Source organism: Harmonia axyridis, chromosome 1 (genome assembly GCF_914767665.1).
Source record: "Harmonia axyridis chromosome 1, icHarAxyr1.1, whole genome shotgun sequence".
In the NCBI taxonomy this organism is placed as follows: Eukaryota; Metazoa; Arthropoda; class Insecta; order Coleoptera; family Coccinellidae; genus Harmonia; species Harmonia axyridis.
The window spans coordinates 24,168,070-24,187,864 of NC_059501.1; the positions used below are offsets into that span (position 1 = coordinate 24,168,070).

Below are 19,795 nucleotides of genomic sequence, written 5' to 3' on the forward strand. Positions count from 1 at the left end.
TTCTCTGCTGGATTGGTTGCTACTTTTCTTGACAGCAATAGGTTCTGTGGATCCTTTCTGAAAGTTTGATTATGATGAGAGACAATTATCTGTTAGAATATCGATTTTTAATTTCAAGATTGCTTACGGTATTATAACTTTTTTGTTCTTCAATATATGGGAAATTTATTCAGAGTAACATTTCAGAATGTTAATAAACGTATATGTTCCAGTTTCCATTATTGCTATATTTGAAATTTAAATTTCGTCCCTAAATCACTGTCACAACTGTCACTAATGTCAGTTACTCAACATGATACCAAAAAGTAGTACCATAAATTAAATTTCCTACCAAAGATTTTGACTGCTCCGTAGCATACGCTCAGTAGCAGAAACTGATAGAATGTGTCCAGCAGAAAATTCATAGAATATTGACAAACGCCCGTTGGCATTTACTTATTGTTATTCTGACATTATACAATGAAAAACATTGTACAGGGTGCCCAAATTCGATGCTCACTGAGAGCATCTCAAAAATTGCTTTGCCAAGAAACTTGTTGAAGTGAAGTTGTAACCTTCTTGAAGCCATCTCTGATACTGGAGTTCATTTGACTATGGAACAGGAGGGCGAGCTGTAGACTGCGATGACTAATGACGACTATAAGGTCGCGGTGTGATAAAAAACCGCCTCCTTAAATCTACATCTACTAAGAAATAAAAATACCTATACCTTGACCATAAGTGGGGTTCTAACATCCTTTGTAGGACCAGAATAATAGAAAACCATGCAAGAGGAGGAAGGAAATCGAAAGAGAAACACACTTCAGGTAAAATATTTTAGATTTGGAATGTTTCAAAAACTTCCACGAAAGTAATTTTCGTTGAGTTTTGTCCGTTCCCCTAATTTTACTGGTGTTATAAGTTCTAGGCATAGAGCTTATAACATAGATGTGCTGTTAAACAAATTGAAGATTATCAAACTTTCAGTATCGCACATATTTACTAAGAACACATTTCACATTCTACCCATACATAGACATTACAATTGATTTATGAGTGAAAAATTCGAATCACTGAGAGTCTGCCGAAGTGTATATGTCACTCTCTCTACACCAACTCACATCGGTATTAGATCTCTTCCTAACGAAAGTATCCTGCAACTGGCTGTTTTCGACAACCTTCATATTCTCCAACACTTCATCCCTGTTAAGTATACAAGTTTGGAGATTTTCTATCAGAAATTCCATTTTCTCCACCTGCTCAACTTCCCTCCCAATCTGTTTGCCATACTCCACATTCAACCTTTCTATATCTTTGCGAAAATCACGTCTAGTCAAGATGTCCTCTTCGGTGTCATCGAGCTTCTTAATCATAGCATCCAATTCGCCATTAACATCTCGCAGCTGACTTGCCAGAGTATCCAACAGCTTCTCGTTGCTTTCACAGAGGCTGTTGAATAGTATTTCATCGGAAAAATCGGAAGAAGAACAGTCGCTGGAGAGTGGATTTGAAGGAAAGTCGTCATACTGGAAATCGCCCATGGGAGTATTTGTTATTTTAATCGAATCGAGAGTTTCTTTATCTATGATGAATTTGGTTTGGTCTTGTTCGAAGATGCCGTTCTGTAGTTCCATGATGAGTGAATTTCTACAATTGATGTTTTCAAAACCTTGACAGCTACATGACACAAAATGAAGTAAAATTGCTTGATAATTATTGATATACTCAAGTCTGAATATAGAGAAGATGTCTTTAACTCTTCAGTAAAAAATTTCAGAATATTATTTACTGAGGTGTTTTTTTCATACACCTGTGATTTTGTCCATTTTTTTAGAACCTTCTAGTAAATAACTTACTCTTCAAGAAATTGTTAAGTATGAAAAACAAAATTACTGCTAAAGTAGGAATCTCCAAAGAGCAGCAAGGTTTCCTTCTCTATAGATCTACGATAGATGCTAAATTTATCCTGCGTCAGCTGATAGAGAAATACATAGAGTTCCATAAGCCCATGTACACATGCTTCATAGACCTGAAGCAGGCGTTCGATCGATCGATTGCAACAAAAAGGTGTAAATAAGAATCATATAAACCTGGTACGGATACTCAACTCAAAAAACCAAACGAAAATGAGACCGGAATGTGGCCTTTCAAGAGAACTTGATGTCGCATATGGCATCACACAAGGAGATAGTCTTCGCCCGAGCATGTTTGGAACATCATGGGTAGAAGGCTTGGAAATTTACCCCAGCCCCCAAGCACTTAGAAGCTCTGAGACAGCTAGTGCAGGAAGGAATAGGCCATTTTATTGCATCAATGCCGAGACGTGTTGGGGGGTGTATAGATAATCTCGGTGGTCAAACATATCATTAAAAAATTTATTGAAAAAAATTTTACATCCTTCGTTTTTTCTCCAAATTTAAATCATTTACTCCTTGCTATACTATCTATGTCCTACCAAAAAAATTAAAATTTAAACAGCTCCTTCTGAGTGTTGCAGTTTCTTTGTCAGTTAGTATATCAATTGATCCTTTCATTTAGTATCTTATATCACGCAAATGAAAAGAAGCTTGTTGAAATTATACAAACCTGATGTCATCAGAAAAATCCATTCTCTTTTATAAAAGATATATTTCCATAACACACATAATTTTTGTCCTACAAAATTAGAGTGGCTTCTTTATTTAATTCACTATCTGCTCCATAGAAATATAATATAATTATATTATATTTATATATAGAAATATAATATAATGATATTATATTTCTATGATCTGCTCCCATTGGCGAAGAAAAGTTTATCAAAATCGCTCGAAACTATTTCAAAACCAGTTCAGTTCAAAATAAATATCACTAAAAAACTTTTTGAATAAGAAACCTTCCTTAGGATGTTCATTGGAATGAATATTTTCAAACAAAGAAAGTCGAGGATTTAGTTCGTCATAAAAATTCAAAATTTGTCTACATAAATATTGACTTTTCCAGTTGAAGACATAGAGTATTATATTTCTAAATTATTCAGTAATAACTAGCCGATTCAAAATTTTCGCCTATTTTCAACCATCTTCCCAATATTTCTTCATTAGGAATATTCCATAATTCTTCTAATATGGTCCACCCTGCTTTCGCTGTTCTTATCACGTATGTGTTTTCCGGGTCTCGAGTGATAGTGAAAGCTCCCATAACTAAAGACTGACAAAATCTGGCACATACACATATCTGAAATGAGAACATTAAAATAAATATATCAGGTTGGCATGAATAATCCAAGTGAAACCTTTTAGTTATCTCATTAAAAATATTTATTTATTTTATAAGATTTCCTAAAGTTCCCCCCAAAAAAGTCAGGCCTGGGTCCTCGCCTGTTCCTTACTTGAATAAAATTCATTTCAAATAAAATAAAACAAAGTGATTTCTACAAAAATGTTTGGTGAAATTACTTTATTTTATTTTTTCAAAAATTATTCACACTAAATACATTGAAACTCCGAATTAAATTCTAAGAAAGCTAGATATGTATGACACAGTGATTAACCATCCAGAAACTTTCTCCGACTATTGGGTAAAGCAAGGAGGGTGTTGAAGAATATTTCCTCTACCTATTCCGAAGGTTTGAAATTTGAAATAATGAACCAAAAAATTATGGTTTTCTTATTTGATGCGTGAGTAGAAGGAGCAGTAGAAGAAACGAACATTTTTTTTCGAGTTTTTTAATGTGTAGTACACAAAAATCAGATAATAATTAGAAGTAATCCCCTCAAGAATCTTAAATGACAATAGGAGTGTAAAAAACTCATTGAAAGTAATGTAAGAAATGTATTTGCAGACCTAGTAGATGCGTGACTTTTTGAATTATCATTTTCCTAAGAGTTGAATTGAAGAGGGAAGGTCTAATGAATGGCCTTCAAAATCTCCTGATTTCACACATTTCGACTATTTCGTGTGAGAAGTGTGAGTGTAGTGTTTAAGATGGCATCTAGTTTAAGAATATCTACGCCAAAGAAAAGAAGTATGATACAATCAAATAGCACCAGAATTGTTACAGCTGGTGAAATAAATGTTGAACAAAAACATTAATAATGATAAGAAATGAATGGTGTGCAATTCAAAAATCCAATGAATTAAAATTCGTTCAGAAACTTGATCACTTCATACTTTCTAACTATCACAACCAACAAGTTTCTGACACCAAAAAAAAACGCCAAACAAAATATGTTTTGGATATTCATAAGTAGAATTGTAAAACCTGCAAAATTATGTCTCAGTGACCCCTAAAGTCATTTAAGATTCTTCGAGGGGATATCACTCAACTTGAGGTGATGATCGTATACCCACGATTTCCACAAGATTTGCCCCTCCAAATAAAAATTGAGCGCTCTCGACGTTTCCAGAATTTTATGACTGAACAATTCTAATTGGACCATTCTGTATATTGGAACATCAAGTATTGTCCTAGAGATATTTTCTGATTGCAAGAAAAAAATTTCATTTTGGCTTGGGATGAAGAGCTGTTGAGTCGGATTGTATTTCTAAGTGGTGGGTACAATCCTCCTCAAATTTGGCATACAGGGTATCCCAAATTCAATGCTCATGAAAAGTATCTCAAAAACTATAAGATTTAGAGAAAAAATCTTCAAGAACCTCTGATCTCTTTTATCGAAAAAATAAGATATCACAAAGCTAATTATAAATATCTTGATTCGTTCTCAAGTTACAGAACGTTTTTGAAAAATGACTGTTTCAAATACCTTGCTTTATCTTGGTTTCTATTCAAGATATTCGAAAATTTCTAAAACTTCTAATATCTCGAAATGCTTTCAGTGAGCATCGAATCTAAGATACCCTGTACTAAATCAGTAGTTTTGGAGTTATCAGGAAAACAAACTAGATTAGTTTTCAAGCTTACCTTGAGCAAGTTCATTTCTTCAGGTAGCAGACGTTTCACGGAATTATATCCAGTCAATACATAACCTCCGTAGTCGATATTCTCAGCTTCAATTATCATATAAGTCATGGTAATAGCTACATCAAACAAGAGGCAAGCCTCATGGCTGTCACCAAAGTCTAATATTCCCTTTACATGCCACCGTCCATTTTGCTGTTCGACCAGTACATTCTGTTCGTTAACATCCCCATGAATAAGACCTTTTTCTAGTTTCTCAGACTTGGGAAGAACCTCTGAGGTGAAGGCTGCAATAATATCAGTCACCAATTTTTTCCGTGAGTCGTCTTTTACTGCAAATATGTAATTCTGAAGTTGTGGTACGTTGGCTAACATCCATGGAGTATTTCGATCTTTATAACCTTCATGAGAGAAGTTCTGAAAAACCAGAAGAGTTGTAGATTTCAACATCTGATCGTAAACTCAATTTTTATTTATTTTTATCCTTATCCTTCAATGAACACTTATCTTACAGTATTCTCTAACAATTGATATAAGGAATTGGGATTGGGATAAGGGGGATATATCCCCCCCCCCAGGAGGAATAACCATTATATGTAACAACCTTATATATCACAATCTTATTATGAGTAAGCAAAATTCTTTGGAAAACTTCTTCAAAAGAAGGAACATTTGAAATTTTTTTCTTTATCCCCGCCCAAGGCTTATGTATGCTTATGTACGCCACTGTAAGGAAAGCCTATTTAGAAAATTATATCTGAAGTTTTCAATCAACAGAAAGTTGTGAAAGAATGAGTAAATCTCTAACGTGATGTCATGAGCTTTGAGCGCACGTTCATTCATGAGATGAGCCATTCACATCCTTTATTGGAGTCTACAGTTATGTTGCCTCCTCCAAGTTTTTGCATATGGAATTAAGATTAAAAACATTATACCTATTAATTATTGAATTATTTTTTTTCACCATAACTTCTGAATAATCAGATGAATGGATGAAACTTCGATAATGTTAACGAGAATCAGACCATTCTTCAGAAAAAAATGAGATTTTGCCCTTTAGTAGTATGTAGGTATTACACTATTTTTTGACGTAGATTCCACATGACCAATAAAAAAATTGGTTCTCATTTGAAGAAAAAAGTTGTTAACTTTGTAATGAAGATCTATTCGAGAAAATTTGAATATTATATTTGTTTCAGATTTCAGACAAATTTTCTGAGAAAAATATGCAAATCTTACATTGAAGCAATGTTAAATTCAATTAATAATCTAATCTGGTGTCTTTGACGAATTGAATTTTCCGTAAATTGATATTTCATGAGATATCGCTATAATTTTTTTTTCAATGGGACATCGTTTATTTCTACATATTCTGATAGAACTGAAAACTACAATTAAAATTATTTCTCTTCAAATAATCTTATTTATCCAAATAAGCCAATTTCTTCAACGACAACGTACTAATTTGAATGACAATTTGTTTGTTTGGATTCCGAACACTGACAGGAGGATTAAAATGGCGGTGTGTGACGTCATCACCAATAGAGCGTATTCGGCCCATCCTGTACATTCGTTTTCATATAAATAGATACCTACTTTGTACCGCATTCATTCACTCACCCTCAATTTCACATGTATAGTAGCTACAATAGTTCCGCATTCGTAACAAAGAACAGGATTTATTTCAGTTTGTGCCAAAATGATACCAGGAATAAACTTTAACAGTCTCACAATATGAGCATCACTAGATAATTGCTTCAAAGCGAGATATTCTCCATTCTTGTTTTCAATAGGAATAGGACAGCATACTCCCCTATCAGCTGGAAAATTATAAAAATATTATAAAATCACCTACTTCTATGTTGTAAACATCTAAATAGATTGAAATGAATTATATGATTTGAAACAATTTATTGCTTACAAAAGGCGCCAATTCTATCAAAACAATTTTCAATTCAGTCAATTGTAGTTCATTGAAGTGATTAACATTAACATATTCTGAATTACATCTATTGCGATAGAAGCGATATCAACCGAATTCGATTCGAATCAAAATCTTGAGTTTGCCTATATGGTATTTTCATAGAAGTTTGATTTTATTCCAAGAGAACTAAAACTTTGAGAAGATAGTTAGTCTTCTAGCCATCTATCGGAATATTGGATATTATCACGGAAAATGATAGCTATGCAAATAAAATATCAGTCTTAAGGGTGGATACAACCTAGCTTTCTCACTAGGTTCTTCAGTGCAAATTCATTTTGATTTTGTGCGGAAATGTCTTGTACACCTTTAAATTTTGCATTGCAAATGGGATTTCATATGTTGAAACTCTCGAAATGTTATACAGGGTGTTCCTTAATTGAGGGTACAAATGAAAATGAGAGATTCCTTGCTTAATTTTGATAAAAAAAAGTCAAATGAACATGGATCTGCAAACGCTTTGTTTTCCAGACAAAGGCTGTTTCTTGTAGTGCTACTTTTTTCAAGATACCTAATTATACGAGCTTATGAAATCTTTATGAAACATTGCTACAGATCGGGGAAATATGCAGAAAAACTAATTATGAATTTATTCATCACAGCTTATCATCTAAATTTCTATGATAATTAAATTTTCCTCAGAGTTTCGAGAGAATTATTTGAATTTTTTTTTTCGGAATCAGTAGAAGATACAATAAAACGTCGATAAAAAAAAGTTTAGTATTAGATTAAAGTTTATTTCTACATTTATTAAATTAATGAATATTTAATAACTTTAATAATAAAATTAATACTTCAGTTTACTTACCCAAATAAAGAAGAGCCGAATCCTGAGCTCTAAAAAAATTTATATCCTTTGAATCCAAAGAATTGATCACTTTGAAAACATATCTATTATCACACAAAGCATCATTTTCTTTCGAATTTTTAATTTGTATCATAAAATTTTTGTCATCGTAACCATTCAGATCTTTAATTTCAATAACTTCTAGTCCGTAAAGATCAAAAAGAATAGTTTCCACATCTTTTGGAGAAACAATTGCTTTAATATTTTCAGCAGAAACAATGGTCTCTGCTTTATTTTTGTTCATGTTTATCTCCCTCGACTGAACGTGGAGATCTGCTTACAAAGATTGAATACATAATGCACTAGGAGATATCAAGTGCCATTTATGTCTCTCTGTTAGTATTCAGATAATATTGATTGAGTAAATAAAAAGTTAATTATTGTTCATCAATTGCGCCTTAGTCGTGCAACTTATTATGAGATAAGGAATTTGTTGGATGTATTTTGGGTTGCAGGTTGCAGGAAATAATTTTCTATGCTTCGTTCAATTATTCTGTGAATCCTTCAAAATATACATAACAAACAAATATTGAATAGCATATTTGAATTTTTACTCAATATTTTCTATTAACGAATGGATTTAAGAGTGAAGAGTACTGGAGAAATCAGAAAGAAATCTTTTACGCTCAACCCAAGGCCATTAGACGGGTAAGTGGAAGTATTAAAAGTATATTATACAAAAATCTTTTCTCACAATATACTTTACAGCCTTATTCTTCGAATACATCATACTGATACCGAGTCACAAAAACTAAGGTTTCTGCATACATGTTTCAATGATGAAGGAAACATATTGGCCTCTTCCGACAATAATGGAAATTTGTTTTTCATCAATATTACGTCCCGCAAATTTTGGGGATTACCTGTTGTTAATTCATGTACTCTACTACAATTTTCTTCTTTCAAAACATGCGAAATTCTTATTGGACAAAGGAGCAATGAAATATTCATAGTGAATTCTGAGAATGGAGTGATTACGGCAAAATTATTTGGGCATGCAAGTCCCCCAAATAATATATCATTTTCCAGTTGTGTATACTGTTTGACTTCTTCTAAAACAGAAGCAATAATTTGGAATTTACAGGATAACTCAAAATTAAAGATATTGGCTTTAGAAGAAGGATCTCTTTTGTCATATGTAAGTAATATTCCTGAAATGAAGTTAACAACTTAATAATCAATTTTCAGGTTTCTTTTTTGCCAAATTCAAATCACATTATCGGTTGTTATACTGACAATTTGATAAATGTGTGGGAAATTGGATCTTTCAAAGTTTTGAGAGCTATTCCAGCAACTACTTGGAGAAATATTAATATAAAAAATTTCACATTATCTTAGTGAGAAATTTACTCCATCTTTATATTTCTGTTATTAATAATTATATTTTAGTGATGGTTCTTTTATGGCATTATCTGGAAATGACCCTTGTATAGCCATCTATTCACTAAAAGCATGGAAAGTTCTCAAATTTGTTAATATGCCGGAATATGTGAAAACTATTAGATTTTTGAAATTTATATCCTATAAAAAATCCACAAACCCTATATTAGGAATATTATCAGGACACGGAGTTCTGTCATTTTTTGATTTGTTAGAGGACATAATAATAAGTGAATTAAAGACACAAAATGAAATCCTTAAAGTGGATCACTCTGGCCCTAATTTATTTCTGGGCTGCTTAATCTCTACTGGAGAAATAGAAATATACGACTTGAGTATGTTTGTTGAAAAACCTGCAAAAGTAACTGCTCTTACTAAGAAAAAAATGAAACTTAAATTGCATCAGAAGATTCCTCCAAATAAAGTGGTGGAATTCAAAGATGAGGTAACTTTTCATTTAAACATATTTTGTTATATTGTGGGTACTCAAAAGAAATCATTTTTTTAGCTTGAAGAAATGTTAAATATAGATAAACTTCGTTTAATTCTCAAGGAATATGGTGAATATCCAGAAAATTATCGTATGATGATTTGGGAACAGCTGCTACAACTTCCATATAACAAAACAGTTTATGATGCAATCATCAAGTATCAAGCACACAAAGCTTTTGAGAATTTGGATAAAGAGTATCCAATGGAAAATAGAAGTTTCAAAAGTTTGAGGTGTCTCCTAAATAATTTGGTAACTTGGTGTGGGTTTTTCTCACATGTGTATTATTTACCTGTTTTCGTCTACCCCTTCGTCAAAGTCTTTCAGAATAAACCAATGGTTTGTTTTGAAGCAGTGGCCACTATTTTATGTAAGTATATTTCATACAGCATTATCAATATTTTTATATATTGTTTCTTATGTTATCTGGAAATGAATTCATTTAGGTTTGATGAAAATCTATCTAATCAGCTTCATTTATTTCTCTTAGGCCTTGTTTCCATTTTTCAATATCAAGAAAAACCTGGATATCCAACCTTTTTCTTGGTTGGTTCTTGGTTTCTTGCTTGCTTTTGGCTCAAAATTGTTTGGCAACTTTAATTTTAGTTTATTTATCAGAGTTGTCTCATATTTTCCAAAGAAAAGTTTGAGACCCAGAATTCATTTTTATCATTTCAGTTTTGACCATTTTTTACATTTTTTGCTGTGAAGCCATGTTGGAAAGCAGGTTTTCTTTGACTAAATATTTTAGTTTTCAAGTAATGCAGATGTTTTTTTAAGATCAGTGTTTTCCAAATGAAAAAGTGTGTCTAGCTTGTTTATTTGTCTTAATGTTTTTTGTCCTGACTGAGGCTTTTGTAAAACTTCTCAGAAGCTTAGAGTATGTGCGAGTTCAGAAATCTAGTTCCTTTCTGTGTGCTTTGTTACTGTATTCCATCAATATCTTATGCTAGCAGAGTCTTGGTAATACAGGGTATCCAAAAAAAAAATGTAACAAAGAAAGGTTAGATCGTACTAATGGTTAGAAAGAACAAAACAAAATTTCCTGCAAACATGGGTCCTCATATTTTCACTTCTACTATTTTTATACTTTTTTTGATTTTTTCCAAAAGAACTGAAAATATTTTGATGCAACTCAAAGCAGCTTATATCAAAAAGAATGGTGATGATATTGAACATTTTTAATTTGCTTTCTGTTTCAACTTCTCTGATCTTTCAATAAAAATCCGCTAATTAAAATCCAATTTTAGTAAATTGGTGTCAATACTGGTTCGAATATTTTCCTTTGCCACCCATTAACATCTTGGCAATAATAGAAAATATGTTATTGGAGTGGGATCCAGAACTTCTTCGTCATATTAACAACCATGGTATAACTTCCAAACAATATGCATGGTCTTTATTAGAGAGTGCTTTTTCTGAAGTACTAACATCTCAGTCCTGGTTTATATTTTGGGACCATATACTGACAAATGAACCCTCATTTCTCATTTGTACTGTGATTGGATATAACATTATTCAGAGAAATATATTGTTGAATTTGAAAGATACAAAAGAAATCGAAAATTTTTATCACAAGCAGAATCCGCTAGATATGAAGAAATTTTTGGCAAAGTGCTATAAAATAAAGGAAAAAACTAAACCAGACATCCATCCACATAAGTACTTGAACATGTTCACAAATCTTGAAAAGGGAGTTTATCCTGTTTTTCATGGATATCCTAAAGTTATAATAGAAAATGAAACTCAAAAATTAAGTGATTTGAAGAATGAGTTGCGCAATATTGAAGTTGAAGAGGCCAGATTACTTTTGGATAAAAAGAAACAAATAGATAAAATGTTGGACTCTGACATAGAAACAATTGAGAAAAACAGGTTGTATGGTAAGCTCTGTAAATTAGTTCAGTCTCACAGCACTATTTTAGATATTTTCTGTTGCTTATCTTATCAATGATTTATCACAATCTTCCAACTATGCACCTTATTGTTATACTTCACTATTTGAAACAAAAAATCTTTATGCATATGCTCCCGTTTACCAAATAATTTATAGATTGTATACAGCAATAATGGATCCTAAAATGAAAATAAACAAATTGAATTTCAGCAGAGTCCAATAAGGCAATTAAACAATAAAATAAATGAGGAAATTAGCCTGAATCATAGGGTTAAAACATTCCTGGAAGTTTAAAAAAAATTTCCAAAATAGAAAAAATTAATACCTTATACATGAAACTTAAACAAGAAGAAATTATCATTTATTTCTGATAAACTAAGATTCAAATTCGTACAAGTAAATAGCGAAAAATGAAAATAGTATCTTATTTTCTAGCATTTGAAATTTAGTGGTTTCCATATCACTTGTACGTTTAAAATAAATTGAGTCGGTTTTGAATGCTGTATATCTGCTATTTGGATATCTGCTATCAGGAAACTTAAATATCATTTTCATTATATTATAATTCCTACCTCACATTCACTTGATATATTACTGTTTGAATTCTTTTACACCTTCTATAAACTGATTATATTCAATAAAATTTTTCATTTGATTATTTTGTGCTCGCTTCCTGGCTGATACACAAACTGGAACAAAGTAAACTTTTACATTTCTCCTATAATTTACAGAAATGAAAAAGGCCTGTAATGAAAAACTACAGAACCAACAGATCAGGGCAAAACATCACTTACAACGTCTAACACAGCTCCGTAAGAAATTCGATCAGCATCAGGCTAAAATTCTTGAATACTCTAAAAATGATGTCATCAGAAAAAAATTACTGGCTACTGACATGATGTACAGTGAGATAGAAACGAACAGTAAAACAGATGAATACTTGGCAGAGAAAGCGGAAGCTATGCTTCTACGGCATTATTCGGAGCTTATAAAGCACAAAATGCAGATTGAGGCTTTATTGAAGGAAGATTCAAGTTCGATAGATGAACCTCAATTGCACGAGACAATTAGAAAAGAACATAGGAAAATTTTGAAGGAAATTAAGAAGGTAGCAGAGAAAGTTCCAAAAATATTTCAATATGTATTTAGTATACAGGTTCGACTCAATTCATCGTCAGAATTGATTTTGTCCGTCCGTCTCTGAAATCAACAACTCTTGAACAGAAAGACCTAGAAACTCAAAATTTTAAGGGGAGATTTGGATCTCCCTCTTGCGGTTAATTTCTTTAATGGGCAAAATACGATTAAAGGTTCTATAAGTATTCAAAACGACCAAACTAATGTAGTTGAAAATTTTACATATAAATGTAGAATAACTGTTTGAAGCTCCAATATCTCTATGACAAAATGCCTAATATTTCCATAACAGATCGAATAGATTGAAATTCAGTTCATATATATAAAATAATCACTCAAATGCTCAAGTATCGATCATATCATGAGAATTCCTCATCTAGATAAAATAACAGACAACAATGACATAATAATTCACATCTCATGTAGTACATACAACAGTTCTTTGTGTCTTCAGGCGCATGAACGAGCTCCCAAAAGCTCCCGACACTAAGTCAGTGCTTTTCTTTAATTGTAGATATCCCAGTCACCTGATGCTAATGAAAGAATCAGGCAATACAATGTAGTATCTAGCTTATTGGCTATGGATGACCTAATTAGAAAAGTTGAAACAGCCCTTGCTAAGGAACTTTCAAGTGAATATTTGGATCTATCTAAAAGTGAAAGCTGTATCAAAGTATGTATTTTGGGTTATTTTAAACGTTATCATAGGGTAATTTCTGTAGATAAATGAGGTCAATGATTGTTCATTCAACTGAAATTGTGCATATATTATTTCAGAATATGCAACTTCAAACAGAAACAGAAGAACTAGAAGCTGAAGTAAGCAATTTATTGAATGCCCTTTCAAAATCTAGAATAGACGAGAGCAATTCTAAAATTTCCACTCAAGCTACTACAAATACTCAGTCAGCTGCATTGATGGGGGTATCGGAACAGAACAGAGATTCTGAGAATGAGTACATAAATTATCCATTGATTTCTTCAAGGAACCAGTTGGTAGCTTCAGTATCAAATGAAAGCTATCCTCCTAGTTCCAAAGTTTCTAAGAATGAAGCTCAAAAGCCCAAAACAAAGAAATTCAGAAGGTGGAAAAAGAAAATACCAAACAAATCAGTGAGATTTGCAAATACAAAAAAATTTAAATAATTTTTTTAAAATATCCCAATGCCTGCTTCAGTTTACACAATTTAGTAATAAGTACTTTGGATTAAGTTAATCCATGATAATGATAAATATCAAATACTTATGCTAATGTATGTGGTCATATTTTGATAAAGTATTGTAAAAATGATTTGTGAAAATTGTATCTAATAAAAGTCAAGTCTACAATTGACAATGGTTTAATTACTGCAAAATAGTAAAAAATATAGACATGAGGATATCTGGATAATGGAAGAACAAATATAGTAGGAACTATGATACAACAATTATGTTATATAACACAATTCAGTTTTCTTTTTTATAAACTGATTCACACTATAAACATCAATAATCTCTAAATTTTCATCAATCAATTAAATAGCCAACACTCATCATATAGATACTTATTCTATATGTGAAAACAGAGTATTTTTTTTATTAATTCATTTCAGGAATGTAGATTATTATCACATACTTTTCAATTCAATAGTTAACCAACAAAATTATTCTGGGAAAGACTTAATTGTCTTAATTACTTTCGAAATATATGTATATGGAGTAGATCAAGTAATATCAACATAAAATTTGAGAAAATCAGCACAAAGTACCAGTGACTAATATTTCCAAGTTTCCATAATGTAGTAAAATCGTGGTGAATTATACAAATCTAATTTCTTGTTTCAATACTTCATTATTCTCAATATGAGGACAAAATATTAATGATATCAAAAGAAGGAATGGAGATGAAAACATTACTATTGACATTTATGTATTTGATTTAGATTTTTTTCAAGTACCAAAACATTATCAGTTACTTGATGAATAGATATTTGTGACATAATTTTCCCAACTTCAATGTTCTCAAAATTGAACCAAACTCATTAAAGGATACTTAATTTTTGACCTTGCTTGAAATTCTTTCAATTCAATTACTACTAGGCAACCTGATATCTTTCCACCAACTTCTTCGACAAGTGAACAAGCTGTTAGAAGGGTTCCTCCAGTTCCTAATAAATCGTCAATGATTAAAACATTTGCACCCGGTTCTATAACATCTGTAGAGATTTCCAGTATATCCTAAAATGCAGTTAGAATAATTTAAGTCAATTTTACAACTTTTTTTAACAACTTACAGTTCCATATTCTAGGGAATACTCTGCTGTTTTCTTAGGGCCTGGCAGTTTACCTTTTTTTCTTATTGGTACAAATGGAACTTGTAAATCTAACGCTAGTATAGTCCCAAATAGAAAACCTCTTGAATCTAATCCAACAACCACATCTGGGCGAACTGCAAACGACTTTGCATTGTAAACTAGCAAATCTTTGAGTATGGCAAATAATTCAGGTTTCTGTAAAATGGAGAAGATGTCCCTAAAAAAAGATATTTAGCTCCAATTAATTTAAAGTTTTCGTTTCACACCTGAAAATCACGCCCGGTTTTGGAAAATCCTGGTAACATTTTATATTGTCTTTTATCAATTGTTTCTTTGTTTCGTTTGACGTCATGATTAAAGGGTCAGATGTATCACTCTACTAGTTTATTCCACACATCAGTCTCTACTCTCCGAAATATTACCACAGACAGATAAACAGATTACCAAGTATTTGATACTACAATTAGGATTTCAAATTCAAATCTAGTTTTTTGAGCGCCATTGTTGCCAATACTACTATTCATTTGGAAGATTCATACGTTGTATTGTTGTCAAAAAATCCTAGAATAAAAGAACTTATCAATTGTAACCAGTGGCGTGCAGTAATTCTTTTAGAAGTAATATAAGATGTAGTTAAGTTAAAAAAATTGATGGAGATCAATGACGTTTTTGAAATAATTTGTATATCCATGCGACCAAGTCAAAAATAGTACGATTTTTGTGGGATAGAGAAAGATTATCTAGTTTATACATGGAAATTACAGACAAAACAGTTCACTCTCTAGCTCTTTCTCTGTAATATTTTAGCCCTGTAATTACCACAAATTTATTTGTAAAAAAACCTTGCATGTTTCATTTATTATAATGAATTTCCATCAAGTAATTAAGGACCGAATCCTGCTCATTTTTTTAATTATAAATGATGTTGTTGAATCTGTTGTTTCGGAAATATTTTTTTGCTCGAATTTTGATTGTTTTTGGTAACGTCATCAACATGAAATTTTGCATCATACTTGAAATGTTGAAAGATGAATGTAAAAACATATACACCGCAAAATTTACATCTGGTCGAATTATTGTCACTAAAATATTTTTTTTCGGTATTCTGTTTGAATTTCCCTCGAAAATTGAAATTGTTATTCTTTATATTGCTCGGGTCCGTTTATTATCACAAAAATATTAGGTTTTCATTTCGATATCACGTTTGAATATTCCTCGGGATATTTTCTATCCAATATTCGTCTTGAGTATTAACTTAGGTAAATTATCATTACAGATATAAATAGGTACAAAATGCTTTTTCAATCTAATCCCTAATTTTTTAAATCATTTGAGAAAAATATTCAGGTCATATCGCGAGATATGATATTGATGTTTAGAACGGGCAGAATTTAAGTTGACCACGAATTCGTCATCATCAGGAAATGTATTCATTTGAGAACATTCCTGGCTCAAAATTCAAAACTTTTGACATTGTGATCTGCGATCTGGTCGGGGAAAAACTGTCAAAAATGCACAATGAAATTTTGAAAACATGCAATCTGTACAAATCAATATAGTTGTGTTTAGACTACTAGGCGAACACCAGTATTACAAAATCATCAAAATGTTATCATTTACTGATACAATTAATTGTAGAAGTCGATATCGTAAATTTGAAGAGGTTTAATCAAAAAGCACTATTAGGTTCTATATTTTTATCAGCATATACATTATCTGAAATAATTTTCAATGGATATTTATTGAAGGAATTCCATGAATCTATATCGGTGAATTACTCACAAGGGTCAATTGACAAAAAAATATCACAGATAACAAAACAGCAAAGAAATTATTAATTAACTTAATAGTATAGTAGATATACATTATGTTATGGGTATATTCAAGAGGATATTGATACAGATAACACAAAAATGAAAATGATCGTCTGGATCGTAATTCACATCCAATGAGAAAGTTCAACAAACTTCTTTGTTTTTATCATTCAATGATTAACATTATAACATTTCAAATAAATACTATTTCCGTAAGAATTTCAGACTGATATTTTGCAATTGCGTGATTTATTCATTTTACTTTCATCAAACATTTTACAGGACAAGGAAGTTTTTTATAACCATCAAGTTCGTACTTTTCTGTTACTACTAGGCATCCAATAAGATTGCCTTCAAAGGCCTTGACGAGTTCACTCGCACATTCTAAGGTTCCACCTGTAGCGAGACAATCGTCCACTAAAACAGCATTTTGACCCTTTTTAATAGAGCCTTCTTGCATTTCCATAACATCCTGAAAAATAAGACATCAAATTATATAAGTGAATATTTCTAGTGAATCGGGTATTTTTTTAACATATATAATGTATGTAACATTAGGTTAAAAATACAGAGAATTCCTAATTTAAAAATATATTCATATTTCATTCTGTGAGATCATCTGCACTGTGCTTTGTGATTTTCACAATGTATCACAATATCTAACGGAGATAAGGCGTAATGAGAATCGACCATCAAAAACACACATACATATATACATACATACATGTATACGAATGCACAATTAATTCAACAGTAGTCGAGATGTAGTGGAGGAGTTGCCTCGCTTTGGCCTTTCGTCAATGTCTTTAACCGAACTTTAAATCGCTGATCTTTCTGTCTGCTGTATCAATCCCGTACCATTTCAAACGATTGTTTGGATACATAAAACGATGTTGTCTCTCAACTAGTACTGCAAGGTAAGATAGCGATAGCTGAAGTTCTGAAGACATACTAGTTGAAATAACGAGTATAAACCGACCCCACATTCATAAAAATGGATTGAAACTAGTGCAAATCAATCATTAAAATCGGAATTGATTATTAAAGTTTTTTCGATTTTCACGTTGTAATACACTTGGAGTTTTTGCCGGACGGTGAGATAGTAAATGGAGAATGTTAGCGGAACTTCAGTTCAGCGAATACAGAAGTCGCGATACCTGAAAATCTTGAAAAATAAGCAATACTTATTCATATACCGACTTCAAGTACTTTATTTTGACAAATAGTGCTTTCTTTTCTATCATGAAATCATATAAATATGCATAATTTTATTAATTTTGAATATATGTTTTGGGATTAGGAACAGGTAATTATGTAGAGAACTCTGTCAAATTGAAATATGGGTGGGCGTTCAACAGATTGCGACTTTTTATTAAGAAATGAACCTAATTTGATTGTAATGCAAGACGAAATAAGTAATAAAAGTTCCTGAGAAATTCATGCGTTTTCTTAATTAATCTTAAATTGAAATGAAACGTTTAATAAAATCTTTCTAATATTTCTTGAAATGAGTTGAGCAGCTCTAAAATATCATATTTCTCTTATTGCCAAGTAACACCATAAGCAAACCTTTTCCTCCTTTATTTTCTCCGCCAATGTGCTTCATCTCGCCAGGAAGCAATCAAAGCACGTGCGAAATGAATCAAGGTCATCACGAGTTTGAAAAGGAGAACAAATAATAAAAAGAGTAAACAATGTGAAGCAACAATTATCGCTTACCTTGCCATATTCTAGTTCATAAGAAGCCGACTTTACTTTTCCTGGTAACTTTCCTCTCTTTCTTATTGGAACGAATGGGACTTTCAACTCTAATGCTACTAGAGGCCCAAAGAGAAATCCCTTGGAATCAATGCCTATGATTACATCGGGTAAAGGTTGGAATTCTTTGGTTTTTTCAATCAATAGATCTCGAAGGATAGAAAAAAGTTCGGGCGTTCTCAATATTTTGAACATTTCACTGAAAAAAAATCATAAAAACTAACAAATACAAGACGAAAGAAAAGTATCGTTACCTATAAAGGATACCCTCTTTGGGAAAATCCGGAAAATATTCTAAATTATCCTCCAGCAGCTTTGCTCTTTGTTTGAAAATTTCCGATTTATCAATTCCATTTGTTGAAGCCATAGTTTTGGGATAAATTGAAAATTATTATTCGCTCAGAAAGTCAGAATGATGAAACAATACCGTGTTTGTGTTTGGTAGAAAAGTGGAAAATGTATATCAGCACTTTAAAATTTGAATGAATATGATGTCTGAGAGATAAGGTTACTTAGTCACTACTTGCTAGTAGAAGTAGAATCAGCGATATTTCACGTCTTTTGTTCATTGGCGTGCAAATATCTATACAAACAAATAACATTATTGTTATATACGCAACAAAACTGCTTCGATTTGAAATTAAGTCAATAGCCTTTTCCTTTGCCACTTTGAGAAGGATTATTCAATTCGAATATATTTCTCGATAAATTTTTTTAAGTGACCTTGAAAATAAAACCCCATCACCTGATGCTCCATTGTAGAATGGTAGAATTCAGAAAAAAAACAAAACTTTTTCCCCATAATGATTTATTATTGCTTTCTATATCCGGAAAATAATATGAAGTAAAGAATTTCATCCACAACTAGTGGGGGCGGTACCAGGGAATACAGGGGGGGACGCAGCTAGGAGCGCCCCTTCATGTTGAAAAATGGAAAAAAAATCTCCCTTCTTTCATTTTCATGAGAATTTGGTACTGTGCACCGCCACCCTTTGAAGAAATCCTGGAACCGCCCCTGGACGGTAGTCAAAAATTCGTTTTGATTTAGAGAGATAATTTTTCTTCGGAGGGGTATCGGTCATGCTTCGGTGGGTTACCTCAGAATTAAAAAAAAAAAAGAAGAATATCAGGGATTGAATATCTGAGATATGTTTCCGCCATTTTATATATATTTTTTTATGTTGGTAAGAATGAATAAAATATTTTTTATTTCAATATTCAGCTTGATTATAATTTTTATGGAATTCCCCAAAATCTTTAAGAGTAAGAGTAAAAGTATAAAAGTTATTTTGAAATGTAATGGGAATTTGAAAGGCAT

At 31.8% G+C, this 19,795-nt stretch overlaps 4 protein-coding genes across 4 annotated transcripts; 1 reads left to right on the plus strand and 3 right to left on the minus strand.

Annotated features, from left to right (window-relative positions):
• Positions 1-2,733: 2,733 nt before the first annotated feature.
• Positions 2,734-8,011, minus strand: LOC123681243 (hydroxylysine kinase). The gene is made up of 4 exons (XM_045619526.1): positions 7,669-8,011; positions 6,500-6,699; positions 4,883-5,296; positions 2,734-3,195 (listed from the first exon to the last, which is right to left on the minus strand). The coding sequence occupies exons 1-4, from the start codon at positions 7,949-7,951 to the stop codon at positions 2,995-2,997; spliced, it is 1,098 nt and encodes a 365-aa protein (XP_045475482.1). The 5' UTR covers positions 7,952-8,011; the 3' UTR covers positions 2,734-2,994.
• A 183-nt stretch (positions 8,012-8,194) lies between these two features.
• LOC123681240 (TBC1 domain family member 31) lies at positions 8,195-13,942 on the plus strand. Its single transcript, XM_045619510.1, has 9 exons — positions 8,195-8,355; positions 8,416-8,845; positions 8,896-9,044; positions 9,097-9,532; positions 9,596-9,947; positions 10,828-11,460; positions 12,206-12,582; positions 13,126-13,284; positions 13,389-13,942. The coding sequence occupies exons 1-9, from the start codon at positions 8,282-8,284 to the stop codon at positions 13,755-13,757; spliced, it is 2,979 nt and encodes a 992-aa protein (XP_045475466.1). The 5' UTR covers positions 8,195-8,281; the 3' UTR covers positions 13,758-13,942.
• Positions 13,936-15,415, minus strand: LOC123681250 (adenine phosphoribosyltransferase-like). The gene is made up of 3 exons (XM_045619538.1): positions 15,172-15,415; positions 14,885-15,122; positions 13,936-14,828 (listed from the first exon to the last, which is right to left on the minus strand). Exons 1-3 carry the CDS (start codon positions 15,255-15,257, stop codon positions 14,613-14,615), a joined length of 540 nt encoding a protein of 179 aa, XP_045475494.1. The 5' UTR covers positions 15,258-15,415; the 3' UTR covers positions 13,936-14,612.
• A 1,167-nt stretch (positions 15,416-16,582) lies between these two features.
• On the minus strand, positions 16,583-19,018 carry LOC123689029 (adenine phosphoribosyltransferase-like). Its single transcript, XM_045627822.1, has 3 exons — positions 18,732-19,018; positions 18,439-18,676; positions 16,583-17,191 (listed from the first exon to the last, which is right to left on the minus strand). Exons 1-3 carry the CDS (start codon positions 18,842-18,844, stop codon positions 16,973-16,975), a joined length of 570 nt encoding a protein of 189 aa, XP_045483778.1. The 5' UTR covers positions 18,845-19,018; the 3' UTR covers positions 16,583-16,972.
• Positions 19,019-19,795: the final 777 nt, after the last annotated feature.